The following is a 23,797-nucleotide window of genomic DNA, read 5'->3' as shown; positions in this document are numbered from 1 at the left end:
TATAGCTTAAATAAACTGAATTTATAAACAAAACAAACTGCCGGTTGAGCCAACGAGATTCCGCTGTTAGAAGTTTGCCCTTCCGTCACGCATGTCCAGAAGGACCGTGAAGCGCAGGGCGGGCTGCACGTCTGGCGGATGTTCAGGCTCGTGGCGGGCTGCCGAGAAGCCGCTCCACTGACCGCCAGCTGCGGCAGCACGTGCGGCCTCTCCAAGGAGCAGCACCCCAGCACCCTGTGGCCAAGGCCTGCAGGGGCTTCTCCGGACAGGAGGCAGACTTCCAAGCCAGGGCAAAGCAGCAAACGTGTAGCAGAAAGCACAGCTTTTGAGTCTTCTCTACTGTCCGAGCGTGGCCTCTGTGAAAGGACTTTAAAATGCCACAGGACAAACGCTTGCTCCGCTCTGACAAGGGGGTCAGGCGGGACAGGGCAGCCCTGAGGAGCAGCCGCCGCACCCACACCGCTGAGGTCTGCACCGAGCTGGGTCTGACCGCCAGACACGTGCTAACGACAGCCAGCACACAAACACTGGCCCAAATATATCACACGGTAAACTGAGTCACAGTCCCCAGGTGGGAAACGGTTAAGCTGATGCTACAAGAACTCACGGCCTGACATAAACATTCAAATGACTGTCTATTATTTAGAATAAAACTTCATGGAAGTTAAAAGCAATCAAAGTGAAGCACCAGCATTCCCCAATAATAAAAACCGATAAACATACTTACTAACTGTCCACCTCTATTCGGCCATCCCCAAAGAACAGCCTCTTCTGCCACTGGTAGCCGGTAGGGGGGCTTCTCCAGCCAGAACAGAGCGACCTCTACGGCCGGCGGCCTCCTGTGCAGACCCTCGCTGGGCACCTGCTCCTCTTCCAAGGCCTCGTTCCCGATGGCACGAGCCCATGCGCAGTCCTCTGGATGCTCCGGGCAGCCATCGGCCAGTCCTTCAGAAAACGTCGCGCTTGCAAACCCTCCCACGGGGTAACAGGTGGGTTCATTCAGAAACGGGGAGCACCACGGCCCTGGGAAGCTGAGCAAGTCCCCTCCTGCAGGATTCGCAGGTGTGTTTACAGCATCTTCTGTGAGCGGGAAGACACGGGCCCCGCCGTGTGGTGCTGCTATTTCCGCACTGTCCCCTGCGATGACGGGAACCACCTGCAGCACCTCGTGAGGAGGGGCCGTGCATCCGTCCACTTGGGCCACACGGGAACATCCCTCAAGAGTCTCCCCCAGTTCCATTTCTCTGAGAGTCACCTGTGGACCTCCCACAAAATCCACTCCGCTGTTCCACGCAGGGCCATTCGGCACGGGTCTGGCATGACTTTGCCTGATGTGGCGTGCATGTGTGTTCACCCCGCACACGTGGATGCTGTCCCTCTCCTCTCCCTGACCTGCTGTTGCCTGCGTGCTGATCCCCGTTGCACCACCCCCTAAGGCATCTGCGCGCTCCTCAGCTGAGTCTGAGGAAACCTGCTGCAGTCCTGCCTTTCCACGGCTGTTAACAGAGTCTGTCTCTCCTACCTGTGACCTCTGCTCACCCGAACTCGAGCCCAGGCTCAGAGGCGGAGCGCGACCGGGACCCTCCCGGCGGCCGGCGCTCAGTGCGCCGGCCACGTCGCCCTGCTGAGAGCGGCGGCTGCTGCCACCAGACCGCGCTGTGGAGGCTGCCGGACCACGAGCCACCCCGTGGGGTGTTGCACCGGTCTCCGGGCGGGAGGTGAGTTCCCAGTCTGACTTCACATCTCCTCTGTCATCCTCACGGGTCTCTCTTCGACTGGCCTTCAGTGACTCTTTTCCGGCACTTCCTGACCCTGGCCGGTCACTCACCGCACTGTTCACGCACATCTCATCTTCCGTTTTAACACGCAGGCCAGTTTCACCTTCTTCTGCGCCGGCGAAAGCAAACGCAGAGATAAAGCTACCCTGAAAACAGCCAGAGCCGTCGAGAGACTTGCCATCTGGGGGCACTTCCTGGGAGCTTCCGAGTTCCGGGGCGCCCGCTCTGGGGAACGCTCCCTCCGCGCCCGTCGTGCACGGTGCAGCAGTTACATCGCAGACCTGTGCTTGGGCCGGGCTGGCCCCAGGGTCTGCACACGGGTCCGCCACCTGCTGTGAAGGTCCCCATTCGAAAGCCCTCTGTCCATGACCCTCTTCTTCAAAACTGCTCATTTTATCCTTATCTGGGTAAGATGAACTACTTTCAGATTGCGAAGACAAGTGTGCTTTGTTTACAGGCTGGACGCTTCTAGGTTTCAGGCTGCAGACACTGGTCTGCTGACCCCCGGCCACGGCTGGCCCCAGCAGTCGGGCCGGTCCCACATCACCGGGTCCGCTACGGGCTCCTTCTCGGAAACTGGCACAAACGGGAAGACGCTGGTTTCTAAGGCTCAGGCAAGGGACACACCTTTCCCAACTCGGATGAATCCTATCTAGACTCCGGGGAAGGAGAGTACCTTCTGGCCCGCTAACATCAAAGCAGAAATGATCACTGTCTTTCAGTGGTCTCAAAGAATTATCTTCTCTTTCCTTTTCAGAGTTGAAGCCCTGGCCTACGCTCGCTGCTACAGTCCCAGACGCACCATTTCTCTCCGTTTCGGAAGGGTGGGTTAGCGAATCAACGTGCGAGTCACCAGTGGGACTTACCTGTTCTAGACTACAGTTCTCACTTCCCTCCGGGGGGGCGCACACACGTCCCGGCGAGCTAGTGCCCCCGTTCCGGTTAAGTGCGGGGACTGTGCCCGCAGTACGTACTGCGCTGCTTTCTGTGCGGTCCTGAGGGACCGCGGTGTAAGCGTGAGCCCTTAAAGACACAGTCGTTAGCTCCAAACCAGGTTTAGTACTTTCCTTAAAAACGTCCTTCCTTTCATTTGGGCTGGGCATGCCCCGTGGGGACCGCTCTTCCTGCGGGGCAGCTAACTGTCCTGGGCCTTGTGCAGCCTTCCCCTGCGGCCAGGCCCCTCTGCGAAGTCCCTCAGAGGTGACAGCTGAGCAACTGTCTTCCCCGGCAGCTGCGCCACACACGGGGGCACACAGCTCCTCCGCGAGGCCCAGGCCGTCAGGATCTACACCACAAATGCTGTACAACTTGCTCTCCCTCCAAGCCCCGTGTGCCTGGTGACCACCGCAAACAGGGTGTCTGCCCGTCACCCCCCTGCCAGACCGGCCTGAAGAGCTGCTGTCACTTCGGAGCTGAACGTTTACCGGCCCGGAGTGCTCGGTGAGGGCGTTGATGCGAGCGGCTGGGGGATGGCCGAGACGGCTCCCTACGAGGGTGCCTCCCTGCACGCCCTGGCCAGAAGACAGAGCCTCGTCACCTTTGGGACGAACGTCTTCAGAGAAACCCCGTTCCCCAACAGAGCTCACACGGCGAGTGACCGAGACACGGCCACAACCGTGCTCAAGAGCAACAGCTTCTGAACTCGTCTCTCTCTCCTCGAAGCTTTCAGACCTAGGCAGGAACTGGGGCACGGGAGGGGACACGGAGTCTGACGACAGCCCCAGCCCCCGCGGGGGCCCCGGCCTCACGGAAGCCCTCAGCCACAGAGCGGCTCCGGCAGCCGCCCCGCCGCCTCCATGTCCGACACCGGGCAGCTCCTCGCCTTCAAGGGTATCAAATAATGAAGACAAAGCTTTACTTATCTGGTGCCCTGACCCCGCCTCCTCCACAGATTCCGGCAACAGGCCAGCTTCTTCGCTGTCACTGTCACTGCTTGCTTCTTTGCTGAAGCAACAACCCATGTTCCAAAGTCGAAAAGCTCACACAACCATGCCTGCCGCTTTCGGAGCCTCCCCAAGCGCATCTCACGCTAACTTGCTGTGACTTCTGACGAGAGGCCGACACCCAGACACCAAAAATAACCCCTTGCACAGCAGTCACATGCCCCTGCCACTCAAATCCAAAACCCGAACTACAACAGGCCCTGCCAAGCGGCCATCCTCCTCCACGCACTAGAGACCAAACGCCACGTAGAAGCCAACGCCTCAGAAGAACAATACATAATTTTCGTAGTATTTTTCCTATTCTCATAAATTCAATTAAAAAAAAACCCCTACAATTGTTACCCCAGCCAGAACAAGACATTCCAGACTCCTGTGTTTCCCACACTGTTTCCACATTCTCTGAATTACATGCGGTGGGATGACGGCAACCCAAGGAGTTAGCGTGTTTGTTCCCCAAGAAGAAACAACAATGAAGACTGTTCTTTAGAGCGTACAGGCAGCGAGAGCTGCAGCTCCCTTCTGGCTCTGAGAACCAAGAATGCAGGTACAGAGGAGTACCTGCAAGGCATGACGCCGGAACAGTGTCCACGAGGGACACCCACGGCAGTGTTTGTAGTGAATGGCGCAGAGTCGGGATTTGCTCTCAAACACCCCAGCAAGTCAAGAAGTAAATACATACACATCATTTCTTCTAAAAGTGTGTGTGTGGGGGGGGGGGGAGATAAAATACCAGTAGCAAAATGGGGGGGGGTGCTCTTCAAGGTCGCGATGGGCACATCAGGTTTACTATTTTCACTTGCACAGATGTCTATAAATTCTCACCAAGACAAAGGAAAGAGCAAGTGAGAGAAAAAAAGAAAATCCACACCCACCAAGCCAATAGCACCAAGTCCCTTGAAAGTTCCCAAAACCCTTGCCAGTCCAGGTGTGAGGCTCGGTTTATGTTTACTACATGCATAAGCTTTGGAATATCATCTAATCTTTGTTATGAGTTTCCTCATTTGTAAAGTGGGGCCAACAACAGCTGTTTTAAAGAGTTGGCATGAGGACAGCAAGTAAAACACTCAGATCAGACCCTTAATACCGCTCCGAAGTCCTCGCACTCTGGCGCAGGCCACCTCCAGAGCCGCCTCCCTCTCTGTCATGCCTCCCTCCTCACCTTCTCTAGTCCATCCACGGAACCCACCCAAACAACCCCAGCACCGCCCGCGTTTGCCCACCTGTCATGACTCCCAGCCATGCTTTCCCTGTCGCACCATCTTTTCTAAGATCATCCCCCCCAACTAGGCAGGACTACCGTCTCCCATCCCCACACGCTGGTCACTCTTTACGCCTCTAGGAAAGCATGCTAACAGCAAGTCTCAGCGCTGGTCCCATCAACTACCTCAAACCAAGGTCTGTCCTGGCCTCGGAATCTGCAGGGGCTCTAAAAGGATTAAAAGATGCAAACACAGGAATACCTGGGTGGCTCAGTCCCTTAAACATCCACCTTCTGATTTCAGCTCAGGTCATAATTTCAGGGTCATGAGATGGAGCGCCGTGTCAGGCTCTGTGCTCAGTTTGGAGTCTGCTTGTCCCTCTCCCTCTGCTTCTCCCCACACTCGTGCACACTCTCTCACTCTCAAGAAAATAATTTAACATAAAAAGATGTAAACACAAAATCTTAAAGACACGCCCATGTTTGTACGTAAGTTGAGCACAGCAGCACTGTGCAACAATACTTTAACTGACCTGCTCTGTTGAGAAAGAGTTGGATTAAAATGTCCCAGCATCAGGGACGGCTGGGTGGCTCGGTCTGGCTCAGGTCATGATCCTGGGGTCCTGGGATCGAGCCCCACGTCAGGCTCCCTGCTCAGCAGGGAACCTGCTTCCCCCTCTCCCTCTGCCTGCCTCTCTACCTACTTGTGCTATCTCTCTGTAAAATAAATAAATAAAATCTAAAAAAAAAACAAAAAAACAATAAAGTGTCCCAAACTCACTCATGCCTGGTGAGGGCCAAGCGACACCAGGTATGCCATAGAAACACACCAGCAAAGTCATGGGCAAGTTGTGCATGTGGCGTTCAGCAGCTCAGGCTGTGGTAAACTCAAAGAAACCCTGGGGAACTGGTAACACAAGTATCTGGCGACGCAGCTTGAGTTCCAATAAAACATCACCTGCCAGACTAAATGAATGCCATTAATTTGCATGTTATTGGTTTGGGCAATGAAGTTTTGTGTTTCTGTAAAAGTTGTACGCAGTAAGAGTTTATCAGTAGTCCCTGTAATTAGAAACACAATTTAATAACAGCTTAGAAAACATTCTCGTTTAAAATGTTATAAAAAGTCAAGGAAAATGGGGAACTAAGTATCTCCAAGCTTTCATTCTCCTCAGAAGTATCAAGAAAACAATGAAAAGGGGCGCCTGGGTGGCTCAGTCAGTTAAGCAACTGCCTTCAGTTCAGGTCGTGATCCCAGACTCCTGGAATCGAGTCCTGAGTCAGGCTCCCTGCTCCGCGAGAAATCTGCTTCTCTCCCCCTCCCCCTTGCTCGTGCTCTCTCGCTCTCTCATATTTTAGAAAAATATAAAATCTTTAAAAATTGAAAAAACTTTCAGTTTAAAGTGTTAAAAAAAAAAAAGGGCACCTGGGTGGCTCAATGGGTTAAAGCCTCTGCCTTCGGCTCAGGTCATGATCCCAGAGTCCTGGGATCCAGCCCCGCATCGGGCTCTCTGCTCAGCGGGGAGCCTGCTTCCCCCTCTCTCTCTGCCTGCCTCTCTGCCTACTTGTGATCTCTGGCAAATAAATAAATAAAATCTTTAAAAAAAAAATTTGCTAACACAAGCTAAAGGAACAGAGACTTCAATGAACATACACATGACAAGGGACAGTCTTTATAAAAATAATTTGGGAAATCTTCAAAACAGTAAGACATTATACACATAAAATCAAATGCCCAGTTCTCCGCAACAACAAAAATCACAAGGCAAACAAAGACACAGGAAAACACAACTCACTCAAAGGAAGAAAATTCACTATCCCCGAGAAAGCTCAGACATGGGGCTTACTCCACAAAGACTTTAAAACATTTTTTTTTTAAAGATTTTATTTATTTGACAGAGATCACAAGTAGGCAGAGAGGCAGGCAGAGAGAGAGAGAGAGAGAGAGGAGGAAGCAGGCTCCCTGCAGAGCAGAGAGCCCAACATGGGGCTCGATCCCAGGACCCTGGGATCATGACCTGAGCCGAAGGCAGAGGCTTTAACCCACTGAGCCACCCAGGCGCCCCTAAAACAACATTTTTAAATGTGCTCAAAGAACAAGGGGAAAACATGGACAAGGAACTAATGTTAACCAGAAAAATGATATATGAACAAAATGAAAATGAGAATACCAACAAAGAGACAGGTATTTATAAAAAGAACCAAAAGGAAATATTCTGGAGCTGAACAGCAGTACAGTTACTGAACTGAAAAATTCACTAGGGGGTTTTCAACAGCAGACTAGGGCAGACAGAAGAATCAGCAAATTTAAACAGGGGACAAATGAAATTATCTAGAGGAGTTTTTTAAAACAAAAACAAAACAAAAAAAAAAAAACAGAGAAAAGTGACCAGAGCCTGAAGGACATCATCTACTTCCCCTATGGACCAACATACTCATCATGGGAGTCCCAACAGAGGAAGGGCAAGAGAGAATATTTGAAGAAATAGTGGCCCAAAACTTCCTAGTTTTGATGAATACACAAATTTACAAATCCACAAACTCAACAAACTTCAAGTAGGATAAACACAAAGACCCACACCAAGACACATTACAATCAAACTGTTGAAAAACAAAGCAATCGTGAAAGCAGCAAGAAAAAAGCTACTTGTAAGGTACAAGAGCTCTTCAGTGAGAGTATCAGCCAGTTTATCATCAGAAACCTTACAGGCTAAGAAGGCAGGGGCAAATATAGTTAAAGCACTGAGAATTCCTTATCCAGCAAAACTGTCCTTCAAAATGAAGAAACTAAAACATTCTCAGATAAACGAAAGCTGAAGTAGTTGTTAACACCGGGTCTGCCCAGGAAGAAAGGCTAAAGAAGTCCCTCGGGCTGAAATGAAGCGCGTGACACAGCAGCACAAAGCCGTGTGGAGACACAAAGCTCTGACAAAGGCGAATACAAGGACAGTTACAAAAGCAAGTATTATTATTTTGATTTACTGCTCCATTTTTTATTTTCTACAGATTTAAAAGGCAAATGTGTAAAAAAATTATAAGTCTATGTTATTGGTAGCAATAAAGATGTAATTTGTGACACGAGTAACATAAAGGAGGAGGAGAACTTTACAGAGAACAGTTTCTGTGTGTTATTAAAGTTAAGCAGGATGAAAAATTAGGCAGTTATAACTTCTGGATGTTATACGTAATTCCTATGATAACCAGATATATGTATGATTCGATAAAGATAAGTTTTAGAATAAACAACTAAACTATCAATTATAACATGCTGATATTAATGCGATTTCTCAATTTAGGTAAAGTATGCCTTGCAAGTCCATTACACAGTTCCTGCCCTGATGGGTCTTAAAACTGCTGAGAGAAAACTAAGACATTTGAAACATTTTTTTTTTAATGATTTTATTATTTGATAGATACAGAGAGCCAGAGAGCACAAGCAGAGTGAATGGCAGAGGGAGAAGCAGGCTCCCCACCCAGCAGAGAGCCCAATGAGGGGCTCCATCCCAGGACCCTGGGATCATGAGCTGAGCTGAAAGCCGATGCTTAACCAACTAAGCCACCCAGGCGCCCCACTTGAAACATTTTTAAAAAATAATATAGAATATACCTTCTTAAATAAACTTTAATCAAATTATAAAAGCAATATAGGTGATTAGAAAAGGATGAATCAATGAAAAGTTAAAGCCAAGGATGGCCACTGCGGGACATAAACGTCTGTCAAGATAAGCAAAAAATTATGGAAGGAAAAGAAAGGATTACAGTTGATTTTATTCCAAGTAATAACTCAGTTACTTTTCAATTATATATCCCCAATCCACAATTACGTAGTTTTAATGGTCTTTTCTGTATAATAAATTTATAAAGTAGTAAGCAAAAAAACCTCTGTTTATTTCAAACTTAAACCCATCAGACTCCAACCTCTCCACTGAGGTCCAACTGCCCCACTGCCCCCCCACTGCTTGCCTGAGTTTCTACCAGCTGGATTTCCCCTCCACAAACCTTTCCTTCTCCAATTTTTTCCATCTCATAAGAAATGAAACCGTTATCCATCAAGCTGTTCCACTACCCCTCACTCCAATCCAATCCACCACTTGGTGTGGTTAAACCCACCTCCAGAATAATCTGAAATCCACTCACTCCCAGTCCGATCCACCATCGCCACTTCTAACCTCCGTTCCTTAACAGTTTCCTGTTTGCTGTCTTTGCTCACTACCATCTATTTTATAGAAAAAATACCGAAGCCAAGGTCATCTTCCTAAAATACAAGTCGTGCTATTCCCCGCCTAAAATCCTCCAACTTTATCCCAAGTTAATTCCATCCACTCAGAGATCATTCAAACAGGTTTTTGTTTGGGGTATTATTTTCTACTTGTTTCTTTTTTTTAATGAAATAACAGACACCAAAGAGGAGGTATACCTCGCCTTGAGTTTGGACTCTGAAGCCAGGTTGCCTGGGTTCAAATCATGGTTCTGCCACTCTACAGATATGTAATCTTGGGGAAATTACTTACGCCTCTCTGGGTCTCAACTTCATGAGCTAAAGATCACGGGTTTTGATGCTCACTGATTGGCTGGGGTTGTAAAGAATTACTACTCAGTAACGTTTTAGTGGGGGGGAGCTGTACAACAGATAGGATTAATATTACCACTGGGTAAATGCAAAGTTACTCCTGAATTATTCAGACATTTATTTGGGCACCACTACGGCAATTCTACTCTCACCATATCCAGCTGGAGGAAGGCTGAACCTTCAAGAGACCACTTCCCGAATCAGCCTGCCAGACACTCTCACTCGGCCACCGAAACACCTGCAGCTCTACACCGAGGGCCAGGCCCACACACTCGGTGCACTGTGACGATGCCAGCTAGAAAGCTATTCAAAGCAATGCTGTTTATAACAGCAGGAAAGAAAGAAAAACAATATAAATGCCCCCAAACCAATGGCTAAAGAACCAGAGCACTGCAACATAAAGAAAATACCATAATGGCAAGGACAAGGAGATACATAGACGAGATCATGCCATGTGGGAAAAGATGAGGTGAAATACATGTATGCTGATTACGACTCCATAAAAGCGTGTGTCCTTTCACTTTCTGTAAAGATGCTCAAGTTTGTTGTAAATAAAGCTTTGTTACAAGCCCAGATATCTCCCAGGGCACCTTCCAGCTCTAGTATTTAATGATCCTATGAAAACCTAAGTGTGCAAGCCCCTGTTAACACTGGCAAATAGTACATTCACATTTTACAAAACTTTGCATCAGAGATGGGATGTGACAAAGGGCCAGCAGGGGTGCAAAAGATCAAGGCCGAACCAAGAACCTGCCATCAAGGGTCTCTTACAGGGCACTAGCTCTTAAAAGTGACGAAGCATTTACAGGCAGTACTAGTTGCAAATTATTGCTGTACGGAAGTGAAATTCTACATTCTGGCTCAAGTATTTCAATTCTTTTCTAGATAGGTCTTGTCTCAATATTTATGCATAAATTAATAAAACAGGCAAAAAAAAAAAACCCCAAAGAATCCAAAATTTAGTTTTATCCTTGCAATAAGTTTTAAAAAGATTATCTGAATATTATGTTGGACCGTAAATCAACAATGGGAAGAAAGAAGATTGGTCCTAAAAAGATTTTTTTTTCAATGATTTCTGTATGGGTAATAGGGAGGGCACGTACTGCATGGAGCACTGGCTGTGGTGCAAAAACAATGAACACTGTTACGCTGAAAAGAAATTAAAAAAAACTATATAAAATATTTATTAAAAAAAGAAATATTAAAATGAAATACAATGAAAACCAAAAAGAAATAAAATAAAATAAATGTGATCTTGTCATACCACGAAAAAAAAAATGATTTCTGTTTAATTTCCTTTTTAGATTACTAAAGGTCTTATATTGGGATCTTAAACTACTTAAAATATTATAAAATTCATTTTAAAATATCAATGTAAAATACAATATACAAAAAAAGTACATATACAATAACAACAATGAAATATAGTTTGGAGGGAATCTTTCATTTTTAAAAATTCTACCTTATTGGGGGCGCCTGGGTGGCTCAGTGCATTAAAGCCTCTGCCTTCGGCTCTCATGCCGAGGCTCACAAACTGATCATGCCGAGGTCATGATCTCAGGGTCCTGGGATAGAGCCCCTGCATCGGGCTCTCTGCTCAGCGGGGAGCCTGCTTCCTCCTCTCTCTCTGCCTGCCCCTCTGCCTGCTTGTGATCTCTCTCTGTCAAATAAATAAATAAAATCTTTTTTAAAAAAAATTCCACCTTATTAAAAGGATCAGCAATCCAATCCTTCCTTCAGTTTCCGTGTGAACTGCTTGCAATTTTTTTTTAATATTTTATTTATTTGACAGAGAGAAATCACAACTAAGCAGAGAGGCAGGCAGAGAGAGAGGAGGAAGCAGACTCCCTGCAGAGCAGAGAGCCCGATGTGGGGCTCGATCCCAGGACCCTGGGATCATGACCTGAGCCGAAGGCAGAGGCTTTAACCCACTGAGCCACCCAGGCGCCCCAAACTGCTTGCAATTTGGACAAAATTTACTCTAAGTTTTCTAAGATTACATTAGAAGTTTTTATTTTTCAAATTGTGCCAGGTTTATAAGATCACTTAGAAGATGCCAAGCTAAGTCTGGAGTGGCTCCAAATGCACCTGACCTATGCGCATGCACGTAAGGTAAAGACAGTTAAACACCAATGCATCTCCATTCGCTTATTCTTTCATTAACCACAGCCAAAGTGTGAAACTGATTTTCTTAGTAAAAGCCTACTATGACTTGTGTACTTTAAAGAACACAGACTTTCAAAATGTAGCTCTAATCATATACAGCCCGCAGATTACCAGCGGATCACTAAGAACGCCGTGATGAGTATTTGACACTAAATGCGCATGCGGCACACCCGCCTGTAGAACCAGACATGCGGCACACACAGAAACCAGAGGAGGACACAAAGTACCGGCCGCTTACAACAACCCACATGGGGCTCCCCCACCACCAGACCCCCTTTGTTGGGAAACATCAACATTTTCCAATTTTGTTACAATACATAGTTGTTTGTGAGCCTCGGCTGTGAGTTACCTGACTCAAAGCTGGGATGGAGCTTGTCTGAGGAGTGGTCTGAGATATGGGACCATTCATCTGCAAAATTGAAAACATCAAACACACCATCATTACAATGGAAAGCAGTATTTTGAAACCACAGTAGTTTAGCAAAAACAAAACCCCCTAAGAAATATACATTTTTATATGACAAACCAATAATATTCAGAAAGATGTAGGAGCCTAGAAACTTAAAATATTTTAAAATTCTAATTGACCACTGTAAGCAAAATTCCTTGTAGTTTCAATGGGGAAAAGTAATAAAAATCTGCTTTGTTTAATATGGTAAAATTTTAAGAGCAGTCAGAATTTATTTTACAGTCCTAGTTAATTCTTTAAATACCTATCAGTACAACAGGTGTAATGTTATTACAGTATTTATATTTATTTTGTGTATATATTTATTATTACAGTGTTTATATTTATTTTGTATATATTTATTATTACAGTATTTATATTTATATTGCATTTTTCTCCGTGATTTCAACTCCAAAAGCTTTTAAGTGTCTAGAGATACGTGTTTCCTCTTTCAGCTGCTACTGCGTCCTCTACTACTAAGCTCCCCATAAACTTATTCAGAATCTAACACCTATACTTCGGTTGTAAGATATGCCAGAGTTACTACTCTAATTTACTTATTAAATCCAACACAGCATCTGTGATGAGAAGAGGCGAGCGAGGCACCAGGCCAACTCTGGCCTCGACCCACACTCACCAGATGAGCGCTGTCTTTCCCTTCCTGGACTCGCTGGCCCTGCGGTTCAGCCACGACCTTAGTGTCCTGATCAGAAGTCATGAGCTGTTTACTTTGTGGCTGCACTGGGAGAAGCTGAATGGCAACCGTAGAATGCTGTGAAATAACAGAAGACAACACATCAGTAACCTGAAGTACACAATACAACGGATGCTCAAAATGAAGTTACTAGGAAGTCTTAAAATTCTCAGGTTTTCCAGGGCATGTGTTTATCCCTCTGGAGTCTAAGAGGCTTATTTACCTATTTATTTTAAATTTGGGCTCACGCCCAGCATGGAGCCCAACTCAGGGCTGGAACTCATGACCCTGAGATCAAGAGCCCAGGAGAGATCAAGAGCCAGCCACCCAACGGAGTGAGCCACCCAGGCACCTCTGCAGTCTGGGTAGTTTACAAAACTCCACCCACCAGGCGCCTGGGTGGCTCCCGAGGTTACACGTCTGCCTTCAACTCAGGTCGTGATCTCAGGGTCCTGGGATGGGGCCGCGTGAGGCTTCCTGCTCAGCAGGGGCACCTGCTTCTCCCTCTCCCACTGCTCGTGTGCACATTCTCTCTCTCTCTCTCTCGCTCTTTCTCTGTCTTAAACAAAATCTTAAAAAAAAAAAAAAAAGGGAATCTGCCCATAATTCAACCCAAGAATATATTAAGACTACAAATCACATGTTAACACATACAAACCCACTCATACTCAGAAAACCATTTTCTTAAAAACAGAAAATAAGGCGCGCCTGGGTGGCTCAGTGGGTTAAGCCGCTGCCTTCGGCTCAGGTCATGATCTCAGGGTCCTGGGATCGAGCCCCACATCGGGCTCTCTGCTCAACAGGGAGCCTGCTTCCCTCTCTCTCTCTCTCTCTGCTTGCCTCTCTGTCTACTTGTGATCTCTCTCTGTCAAATAAATTAAAAAAAAAAAAAACAGAAAATAATAAAATGAATAGGGCTCCAATTTGTGATTTGACGAAACCCAAATTTACATGTATCATTTTGACTAGCCCCATTAATTTATTTTGTTCCAGAACAGGAGTTTTAAAGAGAAATAAACAATAATTAGTTAAAAAGGAAGCCCTTCAAAAGCCTGACCCACACAAACTGAAAAACCACCTCAAGACAGCAGGACCGGGGCATCTGGGTGGCTCAGTGGCTCAGCATCTGCCTTCAGCTCCGGTCATGATCCCAGGGTCCTGGGATGCGTCCCGCTGCTGCAAAGCAGACTTTCCAAAGCACTGGTTTGCCTCAACAGTTAGAGACTGAACTTCAAACAAGAGATCTCATCTGATTTTCCCAAAGAGCATAAATAATAACTCCTGAAGACAACAATACTCATAATTTTGCACGATCAGCTTAAGAACCAGGGTTCTCAGACACCCGGGGCTGACCTCTGGTGCTTCCCTCTTTCTGCAGCACCGCGAGCGCCGCGCTGCCTCAGAGCACCACTAGGACTGGCTTTAACCCAAGTTCCTCTCAGGCTCTCCTGAAACAAAGCAGCCACAGGCCAGATACAGAGATTTAAAAGCTAGCTACTTCTGTCTCGAAAGGTAACCAGGCAGGTTCTTAGTTTCCATGATGGTGCTCCCTACTCTCAATAACCTGCTTATGATAAATTCCCAAAACTCTTGTTGATGAAATCGTCTGAAGATCGGAGGTAATCTCTTCCAACGGTCAACGCTACCATCAGGCACGAAAGCACAAAATCACTTCTGTGCTGACAGGTTTGGCAATAAACTGCAGGAAGCAAAGAACGCCTGAAACAGATCAGTTTCATGGAGGTCGACATCCTCCAAAATCAGGGTATCAGATGTTAAACTGTAAGAGTCTGCAACATGTGAAACTATCACAGAAACGAACATCCAGGGGCGCCTGGGTGACTTGAAGCATCTGCCTTCGACTCCTGTCATGATCCTTGGCTCCCTGCTCTGCGGGACTACTTCTCCCTCTCCCTCCACTCCTCCCCCTACTGGTACTCTTTCTCTCCCTCTCTCTCTCAAATAAATAAAACTGAAAGAAAGACAAAGAAAGGGAAGGAGAGACGGACGGACGGACAGACGGATGGACATCGACTCTCCCCAAACACCAAATCCAGAAAATGAAGTCATGGGATCCTAACTCGATGTCACAGAAGGCGTTGTAAACACTGTACCATTATGAACGCCTCATTTTGTAAGATTCTCAACGAAAAAAAAAGTTTGGTTAAAAACAAGGTAAGAGAGCCAAAAGGGGGAAATTCCACTGTAAGAATCCTTTATTACAACTACTCCCTATATTTTTTCAGGTAGAGACCCTGTGCCTCTTGAACCAGTAGCAAGGCCAGGAAGTGGTCTTGCAAAGCAAACAAACGAACAGTACACACACACCCAGGATGGTCTCATTGCTGACTGACTGCTCCTTACATACGAACTCACTACAAACAGTGCTCCTGCGGACCCCAGGGGTGCGGAATACTCCGACAAGTAGCCTGGCTTCCTCAACACCAACCGACATAAGATGCACGTACTGGCCAAACCATGGCTTTACTTGGTTTGTGTGGCTTTATTCAATTCAAACAAGTGACAATCAGGGAAGCAGTACGGATGGGATATCTGATGGTATCAAAAAATTACTGTATTTTCTAAGATGGGAGAATGATGCTATGGTTATCTTTAATTTAAAAAAAAAACAAGCCTTAAAGAGTTGTGTACTGAGATATTTACAGGGTCAATAATATGATGTCTGGAATTTTCCTCAAAATAACATGTGGACAGAGAGGTGGGAGTTCGTATTTGTTCCCCTTGGAAGAGGGATATGGGGGCTCATGATTCGATCCAGTCTGCTTGTGCGAGCTTGAAAATGTTCCACGACAAAAGGGTTAAAAGGTTGCACGGCCGTGTCCTAGCACAACAGACACAGCCGACCTGGTCTGCCCCAGGTCTGTATTTGTCCCAAACAAATACTCCTGACGTCACACCACAGGATCTCTTAATTACTGATCTAAAAAACATGCACTGTTTCTCTACGTCCTACACCTGAAAAGACCTTACTGATCTCCAGCTTGTTTAAGCAGCACAGAAGGTACACAGCCTTAAAATCAGACTTTATCAAACGTCTGAATCTAAAAGAAAGACAGTACGATGATGCAACACTGACAGTAGTTCAATAAATAACAAAACCACCTTTTCATCACTCATTCAAGAGCCCCAAGCCACCCTGAGACTTAAACCATTTAAACTACTGCTTCCAGGAACGGCCAAAGAGCAGGTCTCCAGGTTTTAAAGAGAAATGGGGGGGGGGGGGCAAGACTTATCACCAAAACAAAGCATTTGCCAGCATAAGACCTAGGAATTTGAAAACCTGATAGTGTTCAGAGGCAGCCTTCACAAAGCCTTCCTGAGCTGAACAAAAGGACTGACTTCCCTGGTCTGATTTCATCTCAGAGTGAAAAGGCAGAGATGAAATCAAAGGGCCCTCCTTCCTGTCCCGTGGTCTCTATGCTAGTTGGACATTTTGAATTTCACCTGTCAAAGCTACACCTAAAAGCTGAATCAGTCATATTAAACACTTGGGAGAGGATGGTTCTCTCGGATCTGATCCTGAAGAATCCCCTTTCCAGGCACCAGAGATGTCTGTTTCCTAATGAAACATTCATGCAGGTCTCGGGGGTCCCATCTAGGACCTCCGGCAGCATTCAGTTGTCACTTCCACCTGTGACAACTCCTCAGGCTTTCCTCATCTTTTCCACACTTTTCAAGAGCGCCGGTGACTGCTTCTGTCACGCCAACCTGGGCCACACTCACTATGACAGCAAGGAAGCCAGGGAGCGTGCCTGCAGTCTCGGCACAGAAGCAACGCGAAGGGAAGGGCTCTCACAGCCACGGAAGGACAGAGTCTGGAAAGAACGGGTAACAAACGTGTCCAAACCCACACACCGCGCTGGTCACCTCTGGAGGTTCTCAGGATACCAAGTCACCTCTCTGACGCTTTCTAGAGGCCAGCAGTCGTCGGCCTGCCGTTCCTGCGTGACGCCTGCAGCGCAGCCACGCAGCTGGTCGGGGCGCGCGGCTCTCCGTACAGGAGCCATAACTAACAAACACTGACAGGCCAAATTAGAAAATCAAACTGTTTTCAAGAGCTAATGAAATAAAAAAGCAACAACCACTGATGTCTACTCAAGCCCGGGGCAGAGCTGATGGAGAACTTCGCAACGGCCGGATGAGAGGGGACATCAGAGCAACATCTCCATCCTGTCACGGAAGGGGGACGGCCAGGTGTTACACTCTTCCTGATGTGAAGAGTGAGCACCATTCATCAGTCATTCTTCCCAAGAAAGAACCTGTAGTTAATCAAACCTCTAGATCGGACTCCCAATTTAAAGGAAATTCTGGGACAACAGATGTTAAATCACATCAACACAAAGCCATTAGCTAAATCCAAAATGTGGGGCATTCTAGAAGACAGATGACCTCATTTCTGCAGCACACTTAAGACATGGGAAAATGGGAGGGATTTTTTATTGCCACATAATACAAAAGCTTTAACCAAAATAACCTTATATAACGTGAGAACTGTACCTGGACTGAAATAAATTAACTTTACAATGACATTTTTGACAGGAAAAACTGACTGTTGCCTAGGTAACAAAGGGTATTAGCGAATGATTATTGATTCCACTGGGCACAATCCAGGTGCTCTGTCTGTTTAAAGGTCTTATCTGGGAGACATATAAACTGAAAGACTACAGATGACATTACATACCCACAATTTGCTTTAAAATATGCTAATAGTTTTTTTGGTAAATTTAAGAAACAAAAATACAAGACTGCAGCAAGTGGCTGGCAGTTGAAGACAGACGGGCACACAGAGGCCTGCTCTCCTACCCACCCTCTCTACTTCTGTGGTTAAAAATTCCCACAAGAGGGGCGCCTGGGTGGCTCCATCCTTGAAGCATCTGCCTTCAGCTCAGGTCATGGTCTCAGGGTCCTGGGATCGAGCCCCACATCAGGCGCTTTGCTCAGCAGGGAGCCTGCTTCCTCCTCTCTCTGCCTGTCTCTCTGCCTACTTGTGATCTCTCTCTCTCTGTCAAATAAATAAATAAATAAAAATCTTAAAAAAAAATTCCCACAATAAAAAGTAAAAAGAAAAATTTGACTAGAATAACATCCATCTAAAACTTCACATGCCTGCTGTTATTTAAAACCTGTGCTGGGGCGCCTGGGTGGCTCAGTGAGTTAAGCCTCTGACTTTGGCTTGGATCATGATCCCAGGGTCCTGGGATCGAGCCCTGCATTGGGCTCTCTGCTCAACGGGGAGCCTGCTTCCTCCGCACGCTCGCGCTCTCTCTCTCTCTGCCTGCCTCTCTGCCTACTTGTGATCTCTGGCAAACAAATAAATAAAATCTTAAAAAAAAAAAATCGGTGCTAATGAAATAATAAGTAAACTATTTCACAAGCAGCTTTAGCAAGAAACAAAAAAATAAAAATAATTATAGAAAAGCAGAAACTGTTTAAAATATTCAGAGATTACATTAAGTTAAAAAAGCAGGGTATCAGACCGTGGACAGGATAATTACAGCTATGTTCTAAAATTCACAGGGGCGCCTGGGTGGCTCAGTGGGTTAAGCCGCTGCCTTCGGCTCAGGTCATGATCTCAGGGTCCTGGGATCGAGTCCCGCGTCGGGCTCTCTGCTCGGCAGGGAGCCTGCTTCCCTCTCTCTCTCTGCCTGCCTCTCTGCCTACTTGTGATCTCTCTCTCTCGCTGTCAAATAAATAAATACAATAAAATAAAATTTGTAAAATAAAATTCACATAACTAACCGTGAATATTTACAAGTATATACACCAGGATGGGGCTCAGTTTGCCTTGGGCTCAGGTCATGATCCCATGGTCCTGGGACAGAGTCCCACATCAGGCTCCCTGCACAGCGGGCAGTCTGCTTCTCCCTCTGCCTCTCCCCGCCGACTCATTCTCTCAATCTAATAATAAGCAAAATCTTTAAAAAAAAGGGGGGGGATGCAAAAAAAATATGAACTAGATGTTTTAAAAAGGGGGTCATTTTTTATTTTGTTTCATTTCTGTAGTCTCAATTTTTTGAATATCTTATTGTTTCATAATCACACACACTTCGTAAAACTCACTGGGCTTACACAACCCAGAGTCCCACTGCACTTTTCCTGTAGAAAGGAGTAAGCACTGACCCAGCAGGAAAAGCATCCAACTCCCTTCCCAGTGGGTTGTCAACACAGATTAATAAAACGCCAAATGGTTGTCACAGCATTTTTCTTGTGAAAATGCATAACTCAGTCCTGTTCTCTAAGACAGAGGGTCACAAAGGGTGGCCTGGGCCTGTCAGGGGTCCCAGAGACCTTCCCAGGGCCCCCAGGTCATACGAATTGTTACAATGCCAAGATGCCACACGCTCTCTCCTCGTAAACTGCCATGGAGTTCTGGTGCAGTTACAGAGAATGGCCAAGATTATATGAAAAGACTATTAAAAGATTCCTCACTTTTCAAACTATGTATTTGTGAAAGGTCAGATTTCCTTCTCATCCTTCAACCAAAATAACACATCGCTAACAGAGCAAATGCAGAAATAGAGAAGAAGCAAGCTGAGAGTCTATTAGACATCGAAGAGATTTATAAAAATATAAAACAATGTCTTTCTCATCAAATTATTTTTTGTTTTTGAAAAGACTGTTACCTTTTATCATAACCAATGTTATTTATATTACATGTAACGGCTTTTTATTATTGTCAAAGAAAAATCTTTTTATATTTGAGTCTTAATTTTTAATACAAAGATAAGCCCTACAAACCCAATTCTTAAAGATCTGCAATAATGTTTCAGAGTGCAAAGAGGTCCCAAGACCACAATGTTTGAGAACCACCAAGAGAAGACAAAACTAGTCCTGGTGCACAGATGCCTGGTGTTCATGGAGAGGAGACACCCTTTGTTCACAGATGGGAAGACATGGTATTCTGATGGCAACAGTCCCCACATCTAAAGAGTCAGCCCAATCCCTATCAAAATCCCCCCTGCTTTTTCTGCAGAAATTAATGAGCCTATCCTAAAATTCCTATGGAAATTCAAGGGACCCAGAATAGCCAAATAATCTTGCAAAGAAAGAACAAAGCTGAAAGACTCACACTTCCTAATTTCAAAACTGTCAAAAAAGACAGTGTGGTACTGGCACATGGAGAGACACACAGATCAACAGACAAAACTGAGAGTCCATAGACCCTCACCTTTACAGTCAGTTAATTCTCAAAAGGTGCCAAGACCTTTCAATGGGGGAAGAAAGCTCTTCTCAACAAACGGTGCTGGGACAACTAGTATCCACATGCAACAGAACAAAGATGGACTCTGTCCAACTCTATACATAAAAATTAATTCAAAATGGATCAAACACCTAAATATGGGGCACCTGGGAGGTTCAGTGGGTGGAGCATGTAACTCTTGATGGCAGGGTTGTGAGTTCAAGCACCACGCTGGGTACAGAGATTACTAAAAAGTAAAATAAACTTAAAAAAAAAAAAAAAACAAAACCCCACCTAAATATAAGAGCTAGAACTGCAACACTCAGAAGAAAACATAGGAGTAAATCTTCATGGCCTGGATCAGGCAATGTCTTCTTAGACAGGACACCAAAACCACAGGTACCAGAAGAAAAAAAATCCGTTGGTCTTCATCAAAATTAAAAATTTGGGGGCTTCAAAGCAGAGCACCAGCAAAGTGAAAGGATAACCCAGAGAATGGAAAAGAATATTTGCAAATTACATACTTCATAAAGGATATGTGCATATATACAGAGCAAGAGAGGGAAGAGCGTGTGTCCAGAACTCAATTCTAAGAGACAAGTAAGTGAAAGACAGGCAGAGTCTGAACTGACATTTTCCCAAAGACATAGGAATGGCCAATAAGCACATGAAAAGATGCTCAACATCATTAGTCATTAGCGAAATGCAAACCAAAACACGAAATGCCACTTCAAACTCACTGGAATGGATATAATCAAAAGACAAACAAGTGTTGGCAAGGACGGAAAGAACTGGAACCGCAGTATGCTGCCGGTGGGAACGGGAGGCCGCACGGCCCCTCTGGGAAACGGCTGCAGACACAGAACACAAGCTCATCGTGTGACCGAGCAATCCTACACCCAGGGACACACCCAAGAGGACAGAAAGCACATATCACCAAAACTCGCCCATGAGTACGCATCACAACATAACAGCCAGAAAGTGGAAATAACTCAAACTATTAGAGGTGAAGATCCTTATTTTCATCCATGCGCTTGGCATGCTTCAGTGGATCCGGTATAACAATGAGAACATAACTGAAGAATTTGGTAATTTCTAAAACAATCAAAATAAAGATATCATTCTCTTAAACATGATTTCTTCCCCTGCTTACAAGACAGTGGTGTGTAAACAGAGATATTTGTCTGCATATCAGAAATCCAAAAAGGAAAGAATTAGCGTGTGGATCTCTGTTATGCAGTAATTCCTCGAAGTGCTTTACAGGTCACCGAATCGACTTCAGTTCTCTCAGTAAGGCCTCCTGCCCACTTAGCGGACTGGGAAAATGAGTTCAGAGATGACTCAGTGAAGGTCACGCAGCGAGCTCACCCACAGACACACGTCTAGTTTCTGCTCTGCCACTCTCTGTGCCCACAGAGTTCAGCAGGGCGGGCAGCTCACCCCGCCGACCCACGCCAGCGGGCACCCCCCCTCCCCCCCCCCCCCCGTGACACGACCTCCCAGCACCTGCAGCTTCCGCAGCCGGCCTCCATTCCTTCCTCCCTTCTCTGGGGACAGTCCATAGTGCACCGGTGCACAGATGATTGAAGAAAGCATTTAAAAACAAGCACTTTTTAAAAGACCAACATGCTACCTAAATACAAGCCAAATATTTCATCTCCTTATACGACGATGACCTGATTCAATGCCAAAAGAAAACCTCGCTGTGTTGAGAGGCGATTTGTTGCACCTTCCTGGGGAGTTTTCAAGTATACAGAGAATTTTTTATCAGTTGACCTTGAAATGTAAACATTTCATATGAGATGAGAGTCTACTCTATGGGGACCAGATAGAAGACCTCTTTTCTCGATCTGGAAACATTCTTCTGAAGCCAAGAGTCTCTACTTCTCCAGGTCGCCCTCCAGTCTCCCCACTCACTCGGTATTCAACACTTCACACACCCCGTTCTGGCCTGGGCCGCTCTCCCCTCTGAGGGCTTCCTTCCCACTCCTCTCTCCCTCCTCCACGCACACACAGCCTTCCCGGTTCTTCAGGGCACTGACCACATCTGCGCTTCTCCCCACTACCCCGACCCTCTTCAAGGAACCCAGGTGTTTCACGTCCTCACATACGGGGTGCGGGAAGAGTATGCACCCCACCAACGGTAAGCTACAGTTTACCCCCGAGGGAGTCCTTCTGCAGAAACCATACACAGGTGGCTCGGCCGCAGTGATGTCTCCACACTCTGCTTCCAAGCTGCACCCACAAAATGAGGGAGAGGTCCGGTCAGCTACGGCGCCTTCCACCTCCTGCGGTCTGCAGCTGGGAGCACGGGGTGCAGGGACAGAGCCTGAGAAGAGCAGTGGGACAGGACAAGACGCTGCCGCACAGACACGCCTTCTGAGAACGCCCGTGGAACCGCTAGGACTGTTTTCCAAAAACCCTAAATGAATATTCAACTAGGTAAGTAAACACAGTTTTACCCAAATATGGAAATCAGGTGGTGGAGAACTTTAGAGACTGCCCTAATAGAGTACTATGTGATCCCCTTTGGGAATCAATTAGAAAAGCCAAAATCTGTTACTTTCAATGGCTAGACATAGTTTGTAGAAAGACAGTTTACCTCCAGACCTCTAGAACTAAAACTCCTCGGGAAAAACAGAAATGGGCAGAGAAGCTTCCAGTACAATCACAGCATCTGCAGATCTGGAAGGACATTTGTTAAGAAGAGCAACTTTCTTCTAAGAACTCCATTTGCACACCTCTAAACGGAGGCGTAAGGAAATGAAATACTGCAACAGGAGTTAAGGATCCTCGTGCACTCGCCTAATGCCGCAGGCCGCACTATCCAGTTTATCTCGCGGCTCCGCGGCTGTCTGCATCGCATGACCCTGTCTCAGGGCAGGTTAGTCCATGTACCTTCCACAGCACCTTACAGAGATCATATATTCAACGGACTCTGTAGGCGTGAAGAGTGGGAACATTCACAGAGCGACAGACAGCTGTCTCCAGGAGAGCGGTTTCTCAGACACACTATCTCCACGACAGCCCATTCTCCCGGCAGAGCTTCTTCCCCGTGACTGTGGCTGGCACGCAAAGACACAAACAAATGAAAGAAAGGAATCCAACCTTAGTAAGTGGTTGTTCAATGACACATTTAAACTGGCTCCCCGTAGGGAAACAGTCCTGAACAGATGCTGCCAGTAAGCTTCCCGATTACTTTTTAAAATTTCCTTCTACACACGTACACCGGTGCTTCTACTGAGAGAGCCGGCAGTGGGAAAAGGTAACTTATTTTTTACAGTCGATCTGATTCTGCTCCTAGAGAAGGCATAGAATCAGACATAAGACACACTTATTTCTCTAGCAAATACGACTGGAAAAGTACCTACATGAGAAGTAAACTCCCAAAGTTCTATTTAAAAATTTTCCCACTAACAGCTTTTTGAATTTCTTTAGAAACTACACACACACACACACACACACACACACACACACACGCACACGCACACTCAGAAAGGTCCCTTCCAGCTTTATGAATAAGCTGGTTGGTGGCAGGACGCCTGGGTGGGTCAGCCGGTGAAGTGTCGACACTCGGTTTCCGCTCAGATCATGATCTAGGGTTGCGAGATGGAGCCCTGCATTGGGGTCCCTGCTGGGCATGGAATCTGCTTAAGATTCTTTCTTTGCCGGGGCGCCTGGGTGGCTCAGTGGGTTAAGCATCTGCCTTCGACTCAGGTCATGATCTCAGGGTCCTGGGATCAAGCCCCACATCGGGCTCTCTGCTCAGCAGAGAGCCTGCTTCCCCACCCTCCCTGCC

General features: G+C 46.4%; 1 protein-coding gene across 5 annotated transcripts in view; it reads right to left on the bottom strand.

Annotated features, from left to right (window-relative positions):
* The window catches only part of LARP4B (La ribonucleoprotein 4B), a 91,702-nt gene that overhangs the window by 51,214 nt on the left and 16,691 nt on the right, over window positions 1-23,797 (bottom strand). For 4 of the 5 annotated variants that reach the window (XM_046013964.1, XM_046013967.1, XM_046013965.1 and 1 more), the window contains 2 exons: window positions 12,741-12,875; window positions 12,005-12,064 (listed from right to left, as the gene is read on the bottom strand). In XM_046013964.1, coding sequence (XP_045869920.1) covers window positions 12,005-12,064; window positions 12,741-12,821 — 141 coding nt within the window. In that variant the 5' untranslated portion in view covers window positions 12,822-12,875. Of the gene's footprint in view, window positions 1-12,004; window positions 12,065-12,740; window positions 12,876-22,896; window positions 23,036-23,797 lie in introns of those variants that run through there. The other variant, XM_046013966.1, reaches the window with a different exon arrangement.

The sequence above is a fragment of the Meles meles genome, chromosome 7 (genome assembly GCF_922984935.1).
Source record: "Meles meles chromosome 7, mMelMel3.1 paternal haplotype, whole genome shotgun sequence".
NCBI classification, from domain to species: domain Eukaryota; kingdom Metazoa; phylum Chordata; class Mammalia; order Carnivora; family Mustelidae; genus Meles; species Meles meles.
The sequence above is the reverse complement of the archived record's forward strand: the minus strand, read 5'-3'. Positions and strand labels throughout refer to the sequence as shown.